General features: G+C 37.6%; 1 protein-coding gene across 2 annotated transcripts in view; it reads right to left on the reverse strand.

Moving 5' to 3' along the window:
* The window catches only part of GRM7 (glutamate metabotropic receptor 7), a 621,924-nt gene that overhangs the window by 440,592 nt on the left and 159,199 nt on the right, over nucleotides 1-22,133 (reverse strand). For both annotated transcript variants that reach the window (XM_034998142.1, XM_034998141.1), the window contains exons 2-3: nucleotides 7,994-8,135; nucleotides 2,387-2,541 (exon numbers count right to left, since the gene is read on the reverse strand). In XM_034998142.1, coding sequence (XP_034854033.1) covers nucleotides 2,387-2,541; nucleotides 7,994-8,135 — 297 coding nt within the window. The remainder of the gene's footprint in view (nucleotides 1-2,386; nucleotides 2,542-7,993; nucleotides 8,136-22,133) is intronic.

Here is a 22,133-nt window from a genome sequence, read left to right on the forward strand (position 1 = left end):
AGAAGAAAGAAAAGAAAAGAAAAGAAAAAAGAAAGAAAGAAACAAAAAGAAAAAAAAAGAAAGAAAAAGAATTCTGTGCATCCCTAAATACATAAATACATAGCAGGAAAGTTTTATTTCAAGAATTTATAAAAAACTTCAAGATACTTAGAAATTTCCATAAATATCATGAAACTGGAGCTGGTAACCATGGAGTATGGGCATCCATGTCTATGTGGCATCTATAGCTGAGGAAGAAAGGATCTCAGTCCTTTCTTGCTTGCTTTGGCTCTCACCCAACTCCTACACTTCACCTCTCCATAAAGTCACCTGAGTGAACTTTCTAACCCCTTTTGATCACATTTCACTTTTCAGATGCTGCCCAAACTTTCAGAATAAAGAACACGTTCCTTAGTGTAATTTCAAGACCCTTCATAATCCAACTCAGGCCCATTTGTCTACCATATTTTGTGCCAGGACCTCAGGTAGTCTATGATTCCTCCAACCAGTCCAGCATCCAACCATTTAAAAATCTGTTTGAGTGCCTGCCATATGCAGGCCAAGTTCTAGGTGCTGGGGGCACAATGCAAGGGATGCATAAGAGATCTGCTTCCAGACAGAGACAAGTAAAGAGGTGCTACAATGGTAGGGATCGTGTAGGATGCTGCCGAAGCAATAGAAAGGGCTTCTAACTCAAACTTGGCTGGGGTGGAATAGTCACATGTAGCTTCCAAGGAAAATTAACATCTGAGCAGAGACCTAAAGGATAGAAAGGAGTCAATCGGGCCAATGGTGTAATGACTGGAATTCTGGGGGAGAATAGAGTTCTCCCAATGTGCTATAAATGGGAACATTTTTAAAGACATATAAGAATTTCAGAACCATTATGCAGGACTGTTCTGCAGAATGAATTATTTACTGTTACCCTAGTGTGTCCTTCACTCTTCTCTTCCCGTCCCCTGGGTTGGTAGTACAAGATGTTCTTCTCATCATCTGCCTGATGAACTTCAAGTCATGATTTTACCTCCTCTCAGGAGTATCCCCCAACCACACCCTCACCACCTGAGATAAACTTCTGCAGTCTTTCCTTTGTGCCCTGTGGTATCTAGTCCATACCGTGCTTACACCGTATCTCATTTGACCTAGTCCTTGGCTATTTTTGACACCTTCTCTCAGCTCTGTATGCTTTGAAGGTAAGAATTTTGTCCTTACCTTGTTTTTTCAACTTTTAGAACAGAGCAAGACACACAGTGGATACTCAAAATTTTGAGTAAAAAGGATTGGAGATAGTTAAAATGTTGTCTTTTATTTCTGCAACCCATCTGCAAATGCACTGGTCTGTGTTGTAAGATAAGCAATCTTCTCAGGACACGTACTGGGGAATGAAATGAATTCAAAGACTCCCAAGAAACACATGGGTGACTCATGGGATCTTTATCTCCCCCAGATAACATAGAAAGGCAACAGTGACAGAACCACAACCTGGCTTGTTCAAAAAGGTCTCCACAGACCATGCAGCCTTCTGGGGGAAAATAATTAATTATATTGGAGTGGAGACAGAATGGAAAGAAATGCAAATATTTGATCCCCTTTTGAGTGAGAGGATAGAGGCTTTTTTAATGTGCAAAGCAAGCATGTTTTAGGGAATCTTTGGAGACCTGCCCCATCAGAAAAGAAACACAAAGGAGGATACCAGCGGAGGAGTTCCTTTTCTTTACAGTATCTTCTTTTAGAAATAACTTTTCTTTTCAAATTAAAGGAGAACGTAAATTGTAATCAGCAACTTTCGTTATATCAGAAAGATGCCAATAAAAGCCCTCTCTTCCTTCTTCCTCTAAAAGAATCTTTGAAGCAGCAAGGGAGGCAAAGGACAAGAAAGGGGGCAGTGATTTAGGAAGGTAAGATAAAGAGAAAGAGAGCAAGAACAAAAGAGACCCAAGAAGGCAAGGTAGTGTTGGTGCCCAAGAGAGGTGGTGTGTTGCGCCATCGTGGGGGCTGGAAGAAACCCCACAAGGTAAGGAGGGCAAGAAGCCCTGTAGTTATTCTGCTATAGAAGTAATGGATAAATTGCAAAGGGAAAATATTCTCTCAGAAAATGCAGTTCACTTAAGTACACTTGGATTGTGTTATTATTTCACTTATTAATGGTAATGCTCTTCTCTAGGAAAGCTCTGGTGAAAAAAATATGCTAATTATCATGAAAATACATGATCTCTTCAAAAGAGGAATATCAACTAAAAGAACAGACCAGATATATGGCCAAATTTGCATTTCATGGCTACACGTTTGAAATTATACTGCACAAATTACATAAAAACACCAAACCCTCAAAGAGATCCATGATTTAGCCATCCTGCACAGCACAAACCACTCTCTCAGTGTATTTTACAACTGATAAAACCCCTACCTTCTACAGTTGCTCGCTTGGGCTGAATAGTGATGGCTCCTTCTGCAATATCTTCATGCTGGTGCAGTGGGTTGATTTTGGATCCCCAGCTATCTGATCCTACCCAAAGAAAATGGCCCACTTGGTCAGCTCTTTTGGCTGCTGCAAGGATTTGCCTGTGAAAAAGAACATGAAAAGTTATATTAATGTTAAGAAGTAGCTGCTGAACATATACATATTAGGAATGAAGCAGAAGGAAAGCAAGATACCAGTTCTCAGAAAGTAAGTAATCAATGGCAAAAAAAAAAAAAAAAAAAAAAGTTATGTGACAGGATCTATACCCTGCATATATAAAGAGATTTTATAAACCACTAAGAAAAACTATCAAAGCAGCTTGAGGAAAATTGGCAAGAAACATCAAAAGTCAAAAGAAAAAAGGAGAAATATAAATAACCAGTAAGCTGGAGATACATATTCATACAGATTAGAAAGGAGGAAAATATAAATTAGGGGAAGATATCACATTTGCTTTTCATGTTGGCCAAAAGATTTGTTTTGTTTTGGTTTGGCTTGTGAGTTTGGTTGTGGGGCAGGAGAAATGAATGCTCCCATTCACTGCTGGTGGTATGTATAATTTCTGGAAAGCAACACGTCAATCTAAATTAAGGGTCTAGAATTATTAAAATGAACAAGTATGTTATACTTGAAAATTTTATAGCCCATGTTCATAAATAACAAGAGCAACAAGGCAAGTAAAACAAAAGGAAAACTAATCATTCATAGTAAAGTTATTAAAATATATTTTTGAAATAAGAGGTAGATAATAGGTAACTGCATTTGTAGAACAGAGAAAGCTACAACTAAAGCTCTTTTGGTGGGTTATAGAAACAAAGCTCTTTGTTTCTCAAGACTTGGAGGTACTAAGTATCACATAGGTACATGGCCAGATAAAGGAGAATTGGTTGAAAGGTTGTATATATAAAAAGCAAAACCTCAGGTTTCCTTCTTTTTCTTCCAGGCAGAAAATGGAATGGCAATTTACTAATAAAATTTTAAGTAATAGGTTCTGATATTGTAAACATCCAAAAACCAGAAGGTTATGAGTGAGAGATGGTGAATTAAACATGAGGGGGAGGAAGGTAAGTTAAATTTACCACTAAGTATTGAAATGGTAAGCCCTCTAGGAAATCTACACTTCTGCTGACAGAATGCTAGAAGCTAAGGGAGTGCCACCCCAGGTAGACAATAGCTTTTCTGGAAAAACCTGGACCACCCTAGAAAAGAATTGCATATACTGACATAGAGAGACCCTCTAATGGAATGGAAATTTGGATGTCTGATCAGTCCACCAAAGGTCTGAAGTCTGAAGGGACAGGACAGGACACCGCTCCTTGCATCAAAGTGTTTTCAGTCACATTTTAATTTTTTTAATATGTGCATTTATTATTTTAATAAAATAAATGCAATCAATTATTTGTACCCTTGACCTAGAGATACAATTTCTACTAATCAATCCAAAGGAAATGACCAAATACGCTGTCAAAAACATACGCTCATTACTGCAGACAACCTCAATTCAGAGCAGCAGGAATCTGTCTGAACAAATGACAGTGAGGATGGATTGGAAAGCAATCAGAATATACTGAGTTAGATTTCCACAAGCTCTCGTTAAAAAGAAAAATCAATTAAAAAAACTGCAAAAGATTATTCAACTTGTATATAAGAAGAGCTGCCTAGATGTTGCTTGTACGTGTGTATATACACACAGGTAGGAGTATAGGGCCATCTGAGAGCACACAAAAATAATGATAATACACAATGTATTGCTAACCTAATAATCCACCTAGAAGGCACTGCAGAGACTGAAGAGGTTACAAAGGTGGGCAGAAGCCAAATAAAACAGGGGAGAAAAGACAAAACTACATAAATCCAAAAAGTAGATGTTCACTTTAATATAAATGGAAAAGTGTGGGTTTATGGACTATGATAAATAAGATTAAACCATTTAAAAATACTTATGGCATCAAAAGTGACATGCGAATTACAAAAAGTGGAAGATAAAAAGCAGGAGATTCCTTTGGGGAAATCTATGAATGTCTGGAAAAAAATGCTGGCAAACATTAACCCAGAATTTTATGTTATCTCTGAGTATGGGGATTGCAAATTTTATAGGAAATTATTTAGCCTTTATTTTTTCTAGATAACCAGGGGACAAAGTAAACTTAACGGCTCCTTTCAATAAAGAATAGCAACAAAAAAAAACCTTTTCCCATTTCCAGTGGATATACAGTAGTTATGTATTATTTTTATAATCAGAATAAAGTGTTCCAGAAAAAGGATCCACTCTTGTCTAAAATCCAAATTATTAGTATCCATGACTTACTTTGCATTTATTTTAGCTTTAAAATCTAGATATTACTGTCTCCTCACTGCCATTCTCTGACAAAGTATTTGAAGTTAATGTTCTAAGAAATCTCAAAATTTCCCATTTACAGTGTAAATCTTCTGAAAAAAGAAATAACATAACATCGTGAGTTAACAATACTTTTCAGACATTGGTGTATTTAAGATCATGTTTTGGAAGAAACTCACATATGCACTTAAATTTTATGACTGTGCGCAAGAACTAGTTCTGCTATCACTGCTATGAATCACAGCATACAACAATATTCAGCACACAAACCCCAAAGCAAAAGAATGAGCATGGTTATTGAGCAGATTGCATGCATTTCTACATCCCAAATTAAAACCTGACATTACCTACATATTATAATGAATTAGTCACCAGAGCTATTGCACTAATTTTTATGTGACATGTACAGTGTATTTAGAAATAAACACAAAGGGGCGCCTGGGTGGCTCAGTCGTTAAGCGTCTGCCTTCGGCTCGGGTCATGATCCCAGGGTCCTGGGATCGAGCCCCACATTGGGCTCCCTGCTCAGCAGGAAGCCTGCTTCTCCCTCTCCCACTTCCCCTGCTTGTGTTCCCTCTCTCGCTGTGTCTCTTTCTGTCCTATAAATAAGTAAATAAAATCTTAAAAAAAAAAAAAAGAAATAAACACAAAGCCACACCTTATCAAGGTATTAAGCCAAAACAACAAACAAACCCCAAGAGTAATATTATGAAAACAAAATCTTTTAAACAACTATAACACAAACTGTAGAAGAAAAATGCCCTAAGAGCAACACTCGAGAATTTAAAGGAGAGAAATAATACATTTAAGGGGTGACCAGAAACAGTTTCATGGAGAAGGGCATGTTCGAGATAGACTTTGAAAAACAGATAATTTCAATAAGTAGAGAAGGAGAGAAAAAACCACTATGAATAACGGCCATGAGGAAGAGCAATCAGGACTGTGGAGGACCAGAGCCATGTATTCTGGTGTGGAAGTGGGTGAGTGGGGGTGGGGTCTAAATGTCAAATTAGGAACACATTTTAAAGCACTGTGAAATCCAGACAGAGAAGTTGTATTTAAATTCTTATATAGAGTGCATTAGCATACTGACTTTACTCATTCATTTATTCGGCACTGTTCCTTGAGCATTTCTCTGTACTGAACACCGTGATGGGGACTGAGGATACGGAAAGAAGTCAAATGAGGCATCACCTCTGCCCCAGAGATGCTTATGGACTGGCGGAGAATGTGGACACTAATCAAATGATCAAGTGATGTAAAATAACATCAGTGACATCAACTATGAAGAATGTGCCAAAGCTGCATTGTGTAGAGACAGCTTCCCTCAGAAAGCCACACTAGAGATGGCACTGTTAAGAGAAAGCGAGGAAGGAAAAGCCTTACAGGCGCATGCGAGAGAACACACAAAGACCACGGAATGAGGAAACACAAAACGTGAAGGAGCAGGGAGTGAAATAAGATTAGAATGGTAGGACAAGGCTGGAGAACCACAAAAAGAGCTCAGAAAGGATTTTCATCTTACTGATGAGAGAACTGAGGCCTCAGAAGTTGGGAAGCAGGAAGGGGGTGACAGTGGGCAACTTCCCAAAGTGACACAGTGGTCATTAGCAAAACACCTCTTGTAGCTCAATGTCAGGTTTCATTCGCTTTCCATTGAATAGTCCTGCTACCCGTGATCAGGGCTGAATACTGGGAAAATGATGGATGGATCCAGGGGCAGCATTTAGGGTGCACATGGAGGGAAGAGACACAGAACTGCAAGGCTCGTGATGAGGACAGTGCAGTAATCCAAGCACGATGCAATAATGGCCTGGGCCCTTAAACTTTCTCTTAATAAAGGATACCCACCTTCAAATTAAGTGATATATTTTATCTAAGACAAAGACTGAATAACCCCATACAGCTCTTTCACATCAGTGGACATATAAACCAGCACAGCCTCTTTGGAAAACAATAATCATATTGGGACACAGCTTGTCCTGGAAACATCTCTTCCAGGAATTTATGTTAAAAACACATAAGATAAATATATAAAACAATATAATTGCATATTATTATATAATTGTGTTATATTAATATTATATATCCAACTCTCAAAATATGTTTATATTAATATGATATATTTGTATATTTATATTTGTGTGCACAGATTTGTGGAAAAGGAAGTTTACTACAGTGTTATTTATGATTGCAAAAGTCAGTAATCAAATGTCAACCAATAAGGGAGCATTTAGATAAATGACAGCATGGATGTAAAATGAAATTCTGCACAGCTATTAAAAAGACTGAAGAGATAGGTTCTGACATTCATAGACATCCATGATAAAATAGCAAGTAAAGGCTAGCGGCGAAGAGAACAAGATGTACACACAGCATGCCACCATTGTGCAAAGAGATGCCGACTGTCACTAGAAGAATATACAAGAAACAGGTCATTAGGCATTGCATCTAAAGAGGAGACCTTGTTAGCTAAGGGCAGGATGAATGGAACTTTTTTTTTATAACCTAGATTTTTTTAAATAGTTTTAAAAAAGCAGGTGTAATTACTGTTTATTTTAAATAATAAATATTCTGGAACAAGGTGGTAGTGGGCTGAGAAGAAATCAGGGCATATTTCTGTCTTAGAAACACATTCTGGGCATGTTATGTTCTAGAAACAAAGGTTAACTCTACATGACTTGGCCAAGAATGCAAGAAGTGAGGAAAAATGGGAAGTCAAGATTCCAATTGGATTTTTGACTCCAAGGAGGATCAAGGGAGGAAAAGAGAGGAAGAAATGGCTTAGAGACATACTGGAAGACTGGCTTGGTTTGGAACATACGGAGTCTAAAGCAGTAGCAATACAGCCAGAATTATATGACATGTTTTTTCTTTTACATTAAGAGGAACCATTCTTTGGATAAAAGTCTGTTACATTTGGATATATCTTTAATAAAAGAACCTTTGAAAGGTCTAGTGGTTTTCTCTTTTTACAAGTAATTAAATACATTTATTTTGCTAATAGAGGAGGAAGACATGATGGCAACACACTGCTGCTCCCATGGTTCACTATAACTACTCGTGTAGGGGAGAAAGCACGGACAGACTTGGCCACTATGTAATTGCAGATTTGCTTCTGTGCTATCTTTTCCCCTTTCTCTGCCAGTATCCTGATCTTTCTGTCTCCTAAAGTTGCAGCATGCATATTAATGAATTTCACCAGTCATCCTTACTTTATATCCTCATCGTTGGCAAAAATCACGACGGCCCTGGAGTTGGGGGTGTCCAGGAGCTGTTTGATAATTCTATCAAAGTCAATGGTTCTGTCTTTGCGCTCTTGGGGGATTCTCACGGACTGCGCAATGCAGAGCCCACCTGTTTAAGAAAAGAAAGCAGAGTGTCAATAAAGTTCCCTCAGAGATACCAAAGGAACCAGGGTGAGTAGCTGGGGAGGAGGGAATTTTGAAGTCTGAGTGCACAGCACTTCCTTGGTGATATTGCTGAATGAGGAAGGCTTAAGACGTCATGCTAAGTCCTGACCTATTGTTCATAACTTGGTGCACCTTCCATGACATTGCACAGCCTGATTTTCTTAGTACTGCACTTATAAATGGCTAATGATGCCCAGGAACACCAATGATATCGAACCTGGGGAGGTAGATTTAGGTTGACAAACTGGGTGGGGGAAGGTCTTTAAAATGAATGCAATATACCACAAGAAAACTGCAATCAATATACTTCAGTAAAAAATGTACTGAAACACCTAAAACTCAGGTTAATTTCTGTGGCTTTTCTGGTGTTTGCGTTCCCAGGACTTTTTTCACCTTCATATCCATCCCAACTTTTAAAGGTCAGAGCCAATGGAATAATCTAAAAATAAAACAACAACAAGAACACCAATGACTGCAAATTATAGCAACAAACTTTTAGTGACCACATACTATGTGCCCAACCCTCAAATATGTGTTTTATGTATGTTATCCTATATATCCTAAAACTTTAAAAGATAGTTAATAACATGTATTTTTGTTAGAAGTTAAGGGGATTAAATAGAAAAAATAGATTCGTTGACTCCTGATTTCTCAGAGCTATGATGATATTAATTGTCATTATGAATTTCAAGACCGGGAAACATGCAGCAGTTTACTAGGCAATTGATACACTCCTCACTACCCCACCTCTTGCTTAGTAGTAGTTCCTGGATCTAGTAGTTTATAAAACACACTTTAAGAAAGGCTGGTATAGGTGAAGGCCATCCAATGGGCAGAAGACCTAGAAGCCAAGACAAGAGGGTAAACTTGGTTCTTGTGCTGGGGAGATAGCTATTTTCAAGCTTACACCTCGAGCATGGACAGCTGCGTAAATGGTACTAGGCTTCCACAAACAGAAAAATATGAACTCTAATCCGAAGTTGAGCTTCATTACACTTTTGTCGCAATCAGTGTTAGCTCTCTGTAAGTGGCTCTTAATTTTCAGTGTGTATAAAATCACTGATGGTCCTTTTTCAAAATGTAGAGTTTCAATAACACTATCAACCAACTTGACCTAATTGACATTTGTAGAACAATCCACAGGACAACAGAACAGTACACATTCTTTTCAAATGTAAATGGAACATTCATTAAGCCAGACCATACTCTGGACCATTAAAAAAAAAAAAAAAGTAACAACAAATTTAAAAGCATAGAAATTGTACAAACTATGTCATCAGGCCTAACAGAATCAAACTAGAAATCAATAACACTTGGAAATTTTGAAAACACACTTCTATATAACCTGTGGGTCAAAGAGGAAGTGTCAAGGGAAATTCTAAAATATTTGAAACTAAAGGAAAATGAAAGTGGAACATACAAAATGTATAGATTATAACTAAAGTGGTGTTTAGCAGGAAATATGTAATCATCAAATGCTTATGTTAGAAAAGAGGAGACAGTCAAAATAGCAACCTAAGCCTCTATTTAAGAAATAAGCAGGAAAGAGAGCTAACTAACCACCCTCCCAAAAAAAGCAGAGAGACATAAGAAAAGAGCAAAAATCAATGAAACTGAAATCAGAAAAAATAAGAGAGAAAAATCAGTAAAATCAAAAGCTGCTTCTTTGAAAAGATTAATAAAATTGATAAATCTCTAGTCAAAACTGACCAAAAAGAAAGAAGTCACAAATTATCATGTCAGGAATAAGAGGGGCTAACCTTACTGATGGATCCTACCGATAGCAAAAGGTAGTAAGGGAACATTACAAATAATTTTATGCCAATAAATTTAGCAACTTAAAGGAAATGGATGAATCTCTTGAAAGACACAAACTATCCAAACTGAGGGCAGAGTAGGTAATATTAATAGTTCCAAATATATAAAAGATACCAAATTCATACACACACACAAATACACACACATACTTCTAAAAAAAAAAAAAAAGATCCAAGCTCACATGGTTTCACTGATAAATTCCACCAAACAGTTAAGGAAGAAATAAAACATGATCTTACTGCATCTCTTATTGAAAATCTCTTACTGAAAATAGAAAAGGAGAGAAAATAACTAATTTCATAAGGTTAGTATTACCCTAATACCCAAATCAGATGAAGATGTTATTTAAAAAAGGCCAATATCATTTATGGACATACTTACAAAACTCCTAAAAAATACTAACAAAATAAATCCAGCAATCTATAAGAAATAGTAATACATCATACATAACCAAGTAGATTTCATCCAAGGAATGCAACGCTGATTTGTTATTTGAAAATCAATCAATATAATTTATATATGTTTAAATTAACAAGAAAAACCATATGATCATCTTAATACATGTGGAAAAAGCACTAAACAAAATTCAATATACATTCATGATAAAAACTAGGATTAGATGAGAACTTTCTAAGCCTAATATAATAGGCATTTACAAAAAGCCTACAACAAGCATCACACTTAATAGTAAGAAATGACAAGGCAATTTTGTCCTCTCTTAAAACTGTTATTCAACATTGTACTGGATGTCCTTGTCAGAAGAATAAGGAACAAACAAAGAAAAGAAACAATAGACAAACAGTTGGCAAAAGAAAAAATAAAATTGTCTCTATTTGCAGATGACATGATTGTGTAGAATCTTGTAGAATTAAAAGGTGAGTTAAGCAAAGTTTTGGGATATAGACTCAAAATACAAAGGTCAATGATATATCTACACATCAGCAATGAATAACTAGAATTTTAAATTGAAACAATGCCATTAACAATATCACAAAAAATGTGGTGCTTATGTATAAATCTAACAAAATATGAATAGGAGCTATATTCTGAAAACTATAAAATATGGCTGAAAGAAATTTTTAAAAATCATTTAAATAAACTCTCCCCAATTTCATCTACAGATTCAATGCAATCTCAATCAAAATCTCAGCAAGCTTTTTAAAATATACATCAATAGCTAATTCTAACATTTATACCGAAAATCAAAGGAATGAGAGCAGTCAAAACAATTGAAAAAGAGCAAAAAAATTGGTGAACTTGAACTATGTAAATTCAAGATTTACTATCAATCCCAAGCTGCAGTAATCAAGACACTGTGGGACTGGAAAAAGGATAGACATGTAGATCAATGGAACAGAAAAGAGGTCCGGAAATAGACCAACACAAATATAGTCAACTGATTGTTGGCAAAGGTGCAAAAGGCAATCAGTGGAGAAGGGATAGTCTTTTCAACAAATGATGCTGAAACAAAGGGATATTCATATATAGAAATAATCTTGGCATATACCTCATGCAGCATGTAAAAACTAACTTCAAATGGACTGATAGACCTAAGTCTAAAATATGAAACTGGGGCACCTGGGTGGCTCATTCATTAAGCATTGCCTTCGGCTCAGGTCATGATCCCAGGGTCCTGGGATCGAGCCCCGCCATCGGGCTCCCTGCTCCGTGGGACGCCTGCTTCTCCCTCTCCCACTCTCCCTGCTTGTGTTCCCTCTCTCGCTGTGTCTCTCTCTGTCAAATAAATAAATAAAATCTTAAAAAAAAATAAAATACAATATGAAACTCAAAACATTTAGAAGGGGACAAAGGGAAATCTGCCCATTGCCCAAAGGGAAATGGTCTTAGGTTTTGCAAAGAGTTTTTGGATATGAGATCAAAAGCCCAAACCATAAAGAAAAAAAAAAATTGATAAATCAAATTTTATGCAAGTTTAAAACTTTTGTTCTATGAAAGATAGTATGAAGAAAATGAAAGCACAAGCCAGAGACTGGGAGATAATCATATGCCTAATAAAAGACTTGTCTCTACAATTTATAAAGAATCAAAACTCAGCAACAGAAGAAAAGAAAAATTGGGCAAAACATCTGAATAGACATACACAAAAAAATAGATGGCAAATAAGCATAGGAAAAAAAAACACAAATATATACTGCCACAACACCTATTAAAACAGCTTTAAAAAACAGCAATATCAAATTCTGGAGAAGATGCAGAGCAATAGGAATGTTTGTTCATTGCTGGAAGGAATGTACAATGGCAGGGCCACTGTGGAAACCAGTTTGGCATTCCCAAAATGTTAAATATAGAGATAACATAACAAGCAGCAGTCAGTTCCAATCCTACATATTTATCCAGATGAATTGAAAGCTTGTGCTCACAGAAATGTGCACACAAATGTTTATAGCAACTTTATTCATAATCACTAAAACTGGAAACAACTAAGACATCTGTCAACAGGTGAAGAGATAAACAAACTGGTACATGCATACAACTGAATCCTACTCAGCAACAAAAAGGACCTGCTGATTCGTGGATGAACACGAATACATTTTAAAAGCATTTTGTTAAATGAAAGAAGCCCAACCAAAAAGACTACATATTGTATAATTCTGTTCATACGACATTCTAGAGAAAGCAGAACTATAGGGGTGGAAAATAGATTCGTGGATGCCAAGATTTGAGAAGAAGGGTTGAGTACAAAGGGACCCCACAAGGGAATTTGGGGGTAATGGAAATGTTCCATATGGTCCTGTGGTGGTAGATGAATGACTCCACAAAACCTTAAAAACAACACACCACGATAACTGGACTTACTACATGCAAAATTTAAAAAATCAACCAGGATGTCAGGAGACCCTAGAATGGAATGTGGACTGTGACAAATGAATCTAACTGTATTACTAATGTATGAAGAAATTTTACTGACAGAGATGAGTAGAAAATAAGTCGACCTAAGTAACTTTTAAAAATTGTGTTTTGACTGGAAACTCTAAAGCTAGAGAGTAAAAGGAGTGAACATAAAATGGTACTCCCTGATTTGTATATTGTTCACAGGGATATGAGTTAGCAATTCTGGAACTGCCTTCCACGCTTGAATTGAACAAAACAGTAAATAAATTGTAGATAATGGGAGCCAGGATTCTCACTGTTAAAGAATTTATGCACAAGCAGAAAAGTAAGGCTAGAATGAACCATGTGGTGCCAGAAAGCATCCGAAGTATCCGTGTAAACTTACGTTTTAGAGGGATGCTTCTATATGGGTTACTACACACTGTCCAATGAGAGAGCCTAGAAGCAATGACATCCCAGAGCAACCAGCCCTCCTAGGACCCCGGTGGGTTTCGAAATACCATCTTTCAACAAAAAGATGGTTCTTTCTCTTTGAAGAAATGGCTGATTCTAAGGCCAGGGCAGGGCAGATACAAGATGAGCCTGCAGTAACAGGAAGTAAGAAGTACACAAAGGAAAGAAAAAGTTATGGGCACAACAGGACACAGGAGCCACCTAAAAGTGTTTCCAGTAAACAAAGCTAGAAAAATATGAACAACAAAATAAGTAACAATGATATTAAATGATTATCCAAAGAATACAATATACACCTATGAGCCCATATTGAAAAAAAAAGGATTAAATAAATAGAAGGAATTAATAGAGCAATTCCAAATAATAAATGTATAAAGAATGAGAGAAATGCAATATCACCATGAGAACATGATAGTAATAATTGCTGCACATAAGAGCCACTGAGAGATGCTCAAGTTAGTGTGGGAAACTGTAAGGAGACACTGAACATTTATATAGCTTAAAAGTTATAAGAGAAAGAGAAGAAATGGCTACTTTACCCACCTTCTCGGCAGGAGAAGGGGAATCATTCTGGATGGAAACCCAGCTTCCCATCAGGATTCAATTACAGCTGAGTGATTAAGCAAATTAGAGCAAACTCCATTTGGCGACGTGATTAGTGGAGGGGCGGTCTGCACTCACAGATTTAGGGCCCACCCAGTGCACACTGGAGGAATCCATGCATGGAGCTTTGTGATTGCAGAAATGAGCTGCTTGCCCCCTCTCACAGAGAACTGCCCACAGGTGTGCAAAATCAAACTCAACAGAAGAGAGAAATTGGCTATTAACATGTTAATGCGAATGAACATCTTCATGAAGCTAAAATCTTAAAAAAGACAGGAGATTAGAAAACAAAGGATGAGAGATAAACAAGCTGTTTTGATCTTCTGTTCTTAGAAGGCTTGAGCGGTGCTTCCTGGAAAGATGGTCACTTCATTTGCTTCAGGTCTATAAGAGAATGTGGTAGGTTGAAAAATTTATGTATATTGTACATAGATAACTTTGCCTCAAGCATTCAATCCAAAGCATATCATGCTAGAAATGTGTCATTGTGAAAAAGTAACACAAGTCTTATTCCAAGGAATGGAATGGTCCACACAGATGCATGTACACGCCCACATACTTGAGGTGTCCTGATACCAGTTAGCTTATTTTTCAACAATGGGGGTAACTCAGCACACTACATTTTTCTCTGACCTGTGACCATCTTTTCATTCTAAACTTGAATGCTAACTTTCTCTCTCTTTTTCCACTGTGAGGGTTTGAGCTTAGACCCTCACAGTGGATTCAGCTTGCCTGCTGTTACATCTCTGATGTAATTTGGTCACCAAAGTACATGAGCAACCTATATCTAGAAAAGTATTTGTTCAGGGTGCCTGGGTGGCTCAGATGGTTAAGCGTCTGCTTTCGGCTCAGGTCATGATCCCAGGGTCCTGGGATCAAGTCCCTCATCGGGCTCCCTGCTCAGCAGGGAGCCTGCTTCTGCCTCTCTCTCTCTCTCTCTCTCCCTGTCTCTCCTGAATAAATAAATAAAATCTAAAAAAAATAAAAAAATTAAAAAAAAAGAAAAATATTTGTTCAACATCAAGAGCCTAAGAATCTCACTTTTGAGGGGCATTTCATATGCACACAAAAACTAACTGGAGTTTTATGGTGCAGGTTAGCACTGCAACTGCCAAATTAATTTTCACTTCTGTGGGGAGTAAACATACAGGAAAAATTGAACAGTTTCATCATAAATGGTGCAAATGAAGAGGCATGTCACAGACAGGATAACGCCATTCATGACATGTCAGCTTTATCTAAGAAAGCCCACTCTCAGTGGCTTGAGGGGGGATACAAGCCACTGAGGTAATGGAAAGAATTTCAGAGTCCCAGAAATCAATCTGCTTCTCAATCTGAAGCTGAACTGGTCAGTTTTCTGTCTGCCCATGGTAGCTAGCAATCTGTAACAGCAAGAAGAACGTCAGGAGTTAGACCACAAATGGTTTCCATTAAAAATACTTTTCTCTCTCAAATGAGAATGGATACTTTTCCATCTAATAAGCAGAAGCAATAGGAAATCATTTAACATTTGCAGCTCAACCTGTCAGAGGTTATACATGATACACTTCTACTTATGATTTGCTCTATTATTTCGACCTGCCAACTCAATTGAAAATATTTATTGAGACTCTTGTGTGAAAGGCTCCCTAGGATTTTTTAGAGGAATAATATATGAAAGCAGAAGGAGCCTGAGAAATAACCTCATCTAATTCCCCATTACGAGGGGGGAAACTGAGGTCCAGAGTGTTCAGCAGTGATAACATTAATCATAGTTGAAGGATTGGAAACCACTGAATTCTATGTATCAGATACCATTCTAAGTGCTTTACATCACTGACAGAGTCCATGGTCATACAACCCTATGAGGCAGGTGTGCTAACATCCCCATTTAGACAGGAGGAAATGGAGGTATTCTGAAGTGAAGTAACTCACCCTAGATCATAAATTTAATGGCAGAGAAGTACCAGGATTTTCATCTTCCTATCCTTCATGCTAAGTCATAAAACAACGTTCTTGTCCAAAGCAAGAGGAGAGGAGGACAAATGTTATATAAGCAAAAAAAAAAGGGGGGGGGGGGGGCTGTGGATATCTTGTTACAGGAATCACCAAAGGCTCTATGGGAGAACTGTAGTCTCACATGGGTTGTTTCATATCTGGTGGGTGGAAGAGGGCATCAGTGGAAGAATATGTAATGAAGGGAAGAGAGAGATCAACTGGAAAGGTCATTTTGGATAAAACTGTCCAACTTTCCACTCCCCTTCTTTCTTTGCTGACAGATACCTGGTGCTAAGGGAAGTCAGCTGGCCATTCCCAGGCAACAACCCATCATTGATCACCATCAAAGGGGCCAATTCTGTTTTCAAATCTCCAGCCTCTTTTCCAAGTAGGAATGACCTTGTTACTCATGAAACAGAACTTTTCTGGGGACAGTTCTGAAAAACTAAAACCGGGGGGGGGGTGCTGTGGGGATAGATGGGATGAGAAAGAGAGAGAGACCCTGTGCTTCCTCCAGCATTTTGGATGTCATGTCTGGAGCGTTTATTGTCCTTTTGGCATCAGTGGGACACACAAAAAATGATGAAAACCAACACGCTAAAAATGGTAAAACAGAAAGCTAGAACCAGAGTCCCTGAAGTCATGCATCCTTGAGCAGAAGAAATAGTGTCAGTAACCAATGACTTATGGACTTCCTGATATGTGAGAAAACAAACCATCTTTTTATTTAAATTGCCAGGAGTAGGTTTATGTTATGTGCAATTGAATACATTCCTACTTTATCCTTGCCTTCCAAGAATTCTCATCCTGATACAGAAGGAGGAGAAAATTCCTGAGAGTGAAAGAATTTCAAGGAAACATATCAAACAGAAGAGAGACCAGGGCTCACCATGACAGTAAAGAAGCTGGGGGAAAGGGATTGATTGGTACCTGCACAGATTTGTGGACAAAATAGTTGGGTAGGAGAGGGACACAAAGGGAAAGAGTAAGGAGTCCCATGGAAATTGGAAACAGTACCCAGGATTGGAGGAGGGTTGAACAAAGATTTTGGTGATGGAGGCATATGTGGTAGAAGCCTGGGAGTTAGGACTTCAGGGTTCTTGTTTTCCTTAGCCACCAACTCTCTATTTAATCTTTGTTTCCCTATTTAATATTTGAGATATCTTTGTCCTTTTCAGGATTGAAAAGGGAGAGGAAGGAAAGAAGGAAGGCAGGAAACAAGGACAGATGAACACCCCAAGAAAATGCTCAGCTGCCAGAGTATAAAAAGCATTTTGGGAAGCATAAAGAGATGAACTTGCCTGCAGCAAACTAGGATAAAATGCAGTAGTTAGACGGATGGGGTTCTATGGCGTAAGACTTTTTAACAAGAAACTTGAGGCTTGGGCAAGAAATGTTCTGTTTATGCCCTGCCAGTGAGGAGAGAGCAGAACCTATGCACTACCCACACACACTAATTCGAGGTCATTCCACCACATCTTTCAGCCAAGCGATGTCGGACAGCAAGTCTCAGTTAAATATGTTCAGGAATTTCAGTGGCTTCCTTTTGACTGAGAAGAACTTGCATCTTACTTTGGGAGATATGGAGGCTTGAAGCAATCTTGAACAGAATCATGTATATTCTAGCTGACTTGATCTTAGAACAACCCTCCCATTGTAAAGATGGTGAAAACGGTGAAGAAATGGGAAGTGACCAACCAACTTGGCCCCAGAGCTGATGCTCTGCAATTAAGCCTTTTGATTCCTGATTTGATACTCTTCTGGCTGGTGATGTTACTCTGTGGGTTGCTTTTTGCCATTTTCATAGCCAAGCATTCATTTACTCTATTAAACAAAATATTTGCTAAGCATCTGCCACGTCTCAAGCACTCTCTTAGTTGCTGGTGATATAGAAATCAAAACAAAAGAATCCTCATTCACATGGGGATACAGACTAATAAGACAACTTTTCTTTCTAATTCTCTTTCAGAACTGAGCTGGCCTCTGAGAATGCTCTGAGTTTAGCTTACAACCAAAATCCCGATATGGAACATCAAGTTTTTCTCAACAGCTGGTGTCTTGGCAGGTCATGAGTGGCTTAATCGAGAAAGTGCTCTGATTCAGGAAGCCTTTAGAAGGCAAGCTGTTCCTTTCCCGGAACAAGAACTAAGAAATTGGCTGATTTTTTACAGTGACTGCTTTTCCCTGTGGCTTGAGCAGCCTTGGCAGTCGGAATCAATTGTCACTTGTCTCCAAGCAGCGACTCTGTAAGGATGTCCCACTACGCATTCCTGGACAATAACAAAGGAGGTCAACTCATGAGTCCAAAACATGACTGATATTTCTGAACTACTGTTTGCATTTATTCAGCTCTCACTTGGATGTGTGTGGTCAAAATGGAGCAATGGAACAGGCCAATTTTATGATTCATTTTAAATCTTGAAAATAAGGAGGTAATAGGATATCATGTCTGTGTGGGAATCCATCCAGAGATTTCAAATTTAATGGCAATTTAGGGCAAGCATATACACATGCACACACACACACACACATACACACAAACTATTTCATATTCTTAGGACAGTGGTTCTAAAGATATGCTCTTAGCTTTGTGAATTCTTCAGTAATCTTTGTGTGTATTTCTTGCAGTACTATACTATAGTAATTTAAAAAATCATTTCTATACTATTATCTTCCATGAATAAAATAAGTGATTTCTGTAATTCTTCATTGGTCATTTCACTAATTGGTTATTGTTTTTTCCCCCAGAATGATCCTTTTTGTGGGTCCAAAGCTTTTTTAATTCATCCATTCTTATTTGAATACCACCAAGTACTACAAGACATAGAGAGAGGTGGGAGTACTGATCACTTTTATAGATGAGGGGACAAGAGCTTGGATATTAAGCCTATTTGCACAACACCATATAGCTAAATACACTACCAGGAAAAAAACCTGAGAATTCCTGACCCTTACTTAATCCAGAGCTATTTCCCTACTTGCTCTCAGGAATTCTGATGAGATTTCCTCCACCTCTGGTCCCTTACTCTCTCCTCTATCACATCTCTCTCAATGAATCGATCAAATAGAAGAACTGGGTTGTGTGTAGCCCCCCATGATCTTCTAGTCTATCAAACTCTCCTGAATAATAAACATTTTTGTTAATTCTTTTTTAATAGTGTCTCTTCATTTAATGAATCAGTGCTGATGTAGGAAAGACATTAGGGTTCGAAGCTGATGGCCAAGAAAGAATTCTTGAGATGTCTTTGGTGCAAAAAGGTGATTTTTTTTTTTTTTTTTGAGCCACCCAGGCGCCCTGCAAAAAGGTGATTTTATTAAAGCACAGGGGACAGGACCCATGGGCACAGATAGCTGCACCGGGATCATGAGGAGTGGCCCATTATATACTTTCAAGTTGGGAGGGGGTTAGGGATAGCATTAAGTCTCTAAGGAATTTTGGAAGTAAGATTTCCAGGACCCTGAGGGGGCTAGTATTGTTGGGAAAAAGTCATTTATTACCATCTAATAAAACCTTAGTTATGAGACCCTTCAGATGTATATCAGTGGTCCATATGCTTTGGGGATGACTGCCAACACATATCTTGGGGGCTTTAGAGATGAAGGAAATTTCTAAATGAATTTTTATATGTTAAAGTAGATTTACAGGGTCCTGAGGAGGGTGGGGGTTGGGCTAGGATTACCTTTTGCCCTTAGCAAAGTATCAACATCGAGGCAGTTGAGTCCCTAGAGGAATGTCACTCTGCTTGTTTCAAGGACCTAACATTGGGCTGTAGGTAGTAAGGAAATTAAATAATTTTTTCTTCTGTCTTTGTTTCCCACATCAAGTGCAAGATATTTTAACTCAACATCTTCAAACAAACCAATATATCTCTTTTGGTATATCCTTACAGGATTAAAAAAAAATGAGTCTTCATCCTGTCAATAGGAAAAGAATAATTTGTACTCAGATCTCTAGGCTTGTTCTTCATGGTTGATGAAATGTTTAAATACACATAATTCAACTTTGTAAAGAAATATAAAGAAAGCATTACTTTTATGTGAGTAACCCCATCAATTTGGATAACAGTTTGCCACACTGGATGACAAAATTACAATTATATGATATGATTAGCTGTCATTGAAATAGTGACCTCTACATGCTAAATGATAATTGAACTTTAAAAATTGTGCTATTTCTCACATCTTTTTCTGCAGCTCTGTTCCCTCTTCCCCTTAATGTCTCTGCTAAGATATATCAGTACTGCAGCAAACTGTTATTCTTTTAAGACCTGGAAGAGTACACTTATCAATAAAATACATTTTTAAAGAATTTGAGCATCTATCACTGTTAAATAATTCTTGTTACTTATTAATATTTATGTCCAAACCAAAGAAGTGGAAACACACCCAATCTGACATTTAATGGCTTTAGAGGTGTGTCACCCTCACGATTTTTCACAAAGCCCCGAAAAAATTATTTTCCCTCCTCACTGAAAAGTGTAGTATTTAAAGCTTTATGCCAGTTGACACTTCTTTAATCACAAGAGGTAGATGAAGATGCTGGTTAACAGCACAGTCTTCACTTATGTGACCAAAGCAGGTAGCTTTGTATAAATGCTTCCCAAGGCCCAGGAGATCAACTGAGCTATTGACAGTAAGGAGCAATGAGTTCAATGAGTTTTTCAAGGGTCTTGGATAGTAAAGCATTTGAAGTAGATTCCTTCAACTTTCAACTGGTCTGCCTTTGGAAAAGTCTTGTTCCCTTGCTTTATGTTTTCTCTAGAGAATTTCTACCAGAAGTCATACTACAAAATGGGCCATCAAGTTTGAAAATTCAATACTTTCTGAGTTCTTAGGTCATTTAAGAGTTTGAAGAATTTATCCCCCAGAAATGCTCGTTTATCATTTGCAAATGAGATAAGAGCTTACTGACAGGTTTTTTCTGAAAATCGACCTTACTTGTCTCCTTCCACAACATCAACCATGCTGGCTCTAGAAGGTGTGTAAGTCCTCTATTTAGAAATAAGGAAACAGATTCCTCTACAATCATCTCCCAAGTGATTTACTCAAAGCCACACCTGATAAAGACAAGGTTCTATTCTGGGAAGGTGCTGTTAGTATTAAACCAAAATGACAAGTTTTTTTCCTCACCATATTTGCAAATATATTTGTCTTTTGTGACATAGTCATTTTTATTGTGATTTGATAATAGCAATGAAAATTTTTCCATTCTCAAACACAGAGCATATTCAAAACAGAAATAAAATCACACCTTTAATGATCTCAATATAAATTTGATCAACCATTTGTACGTCTTGAAAGAAGAGAAGGCATGTATGCAGATATCCTCAATCCTAAAAAGAGACAGGAATGATTAAATAAAACATGACCAGTTTCTAAGGCTTATGTTTTGGGTCACCAAAAAAAAGGTATCATTTTCACCTTTGTCCATGCATATTCAAAGGGTGATTGAGATAGAGTAAATTAAATAAAAATTAACAAGAGGGTTATGTTCCATGCATGAAAATAGAACCAATGCTTTTGAAGAGCTGGGCCTATAAATTAACTGCTTCTGATAAACTGAGTTTCAGGCTGGTATGAGAGCAATGCCCATAAGAAAAGATGTTGCAGAATGAATATTTGTAGACATCACATGATTTCTACCCAAAGTGAGAAGTCTGCAATGGCATGATCCTCAGGATTATCAACTGGCCCAACAAATGCCAAATGACATCTTGAAATGTGATTACACAAAATACAGTCTAATAAACCAAATGTTAGATGTTTAGTGTAAAGTATTAAGAAAACGCACATAATCTTACAACAGTGACTATGGGTCTTAATTTAGGTTGAAACAAGCAGTCACCTTTGTGATTATGTGAGCTCTGAGCATTAAGCTAGCTCTGGCAAATTACCTTCCCTAGAGGGAAAGGTACACATTTTGTCTCATTCAAATATCTTAATTAGAGGTTAGGCTCAGATCTGGGTTGCTTACCTTTTTGACAATGTTGTGACTTAAAGGAACCAAAGGAACACACATCTAGAGGATATGCTATATTCACACATGGTGTGGATTCAACCAATGTTACCTGCAAAAGACGTCATATGGACTTAGGCTCCAAAGCTGTTATCCACACTAAAATCACCCTCGGGCTTCAGGAATTACTTTAAGAGGTAAATGGGAAGAGGAAAAATCCATAAGGAAAGATGCTAGCTAGAAAGGTGGTCATATATAAAGAATCAATAATTCTTTTCCTCC

The sequence above is a fragment of the Mirounga leonina genome, unplaced genomic scaffold (assembly GCF_011800145.1).
Source record: "Mirounga leonina isolate KUSES-001 unplaced genomic scaffold, KU_Mleo_1.0 Mir_94, whole genome shotgun sequence".
NCBI classification, from domain to species: Eukaryota; Metazoa; Chordata; class Mammalia; order Carnivora; family Phocidae; genus Mirounga; species Mirounga leonina.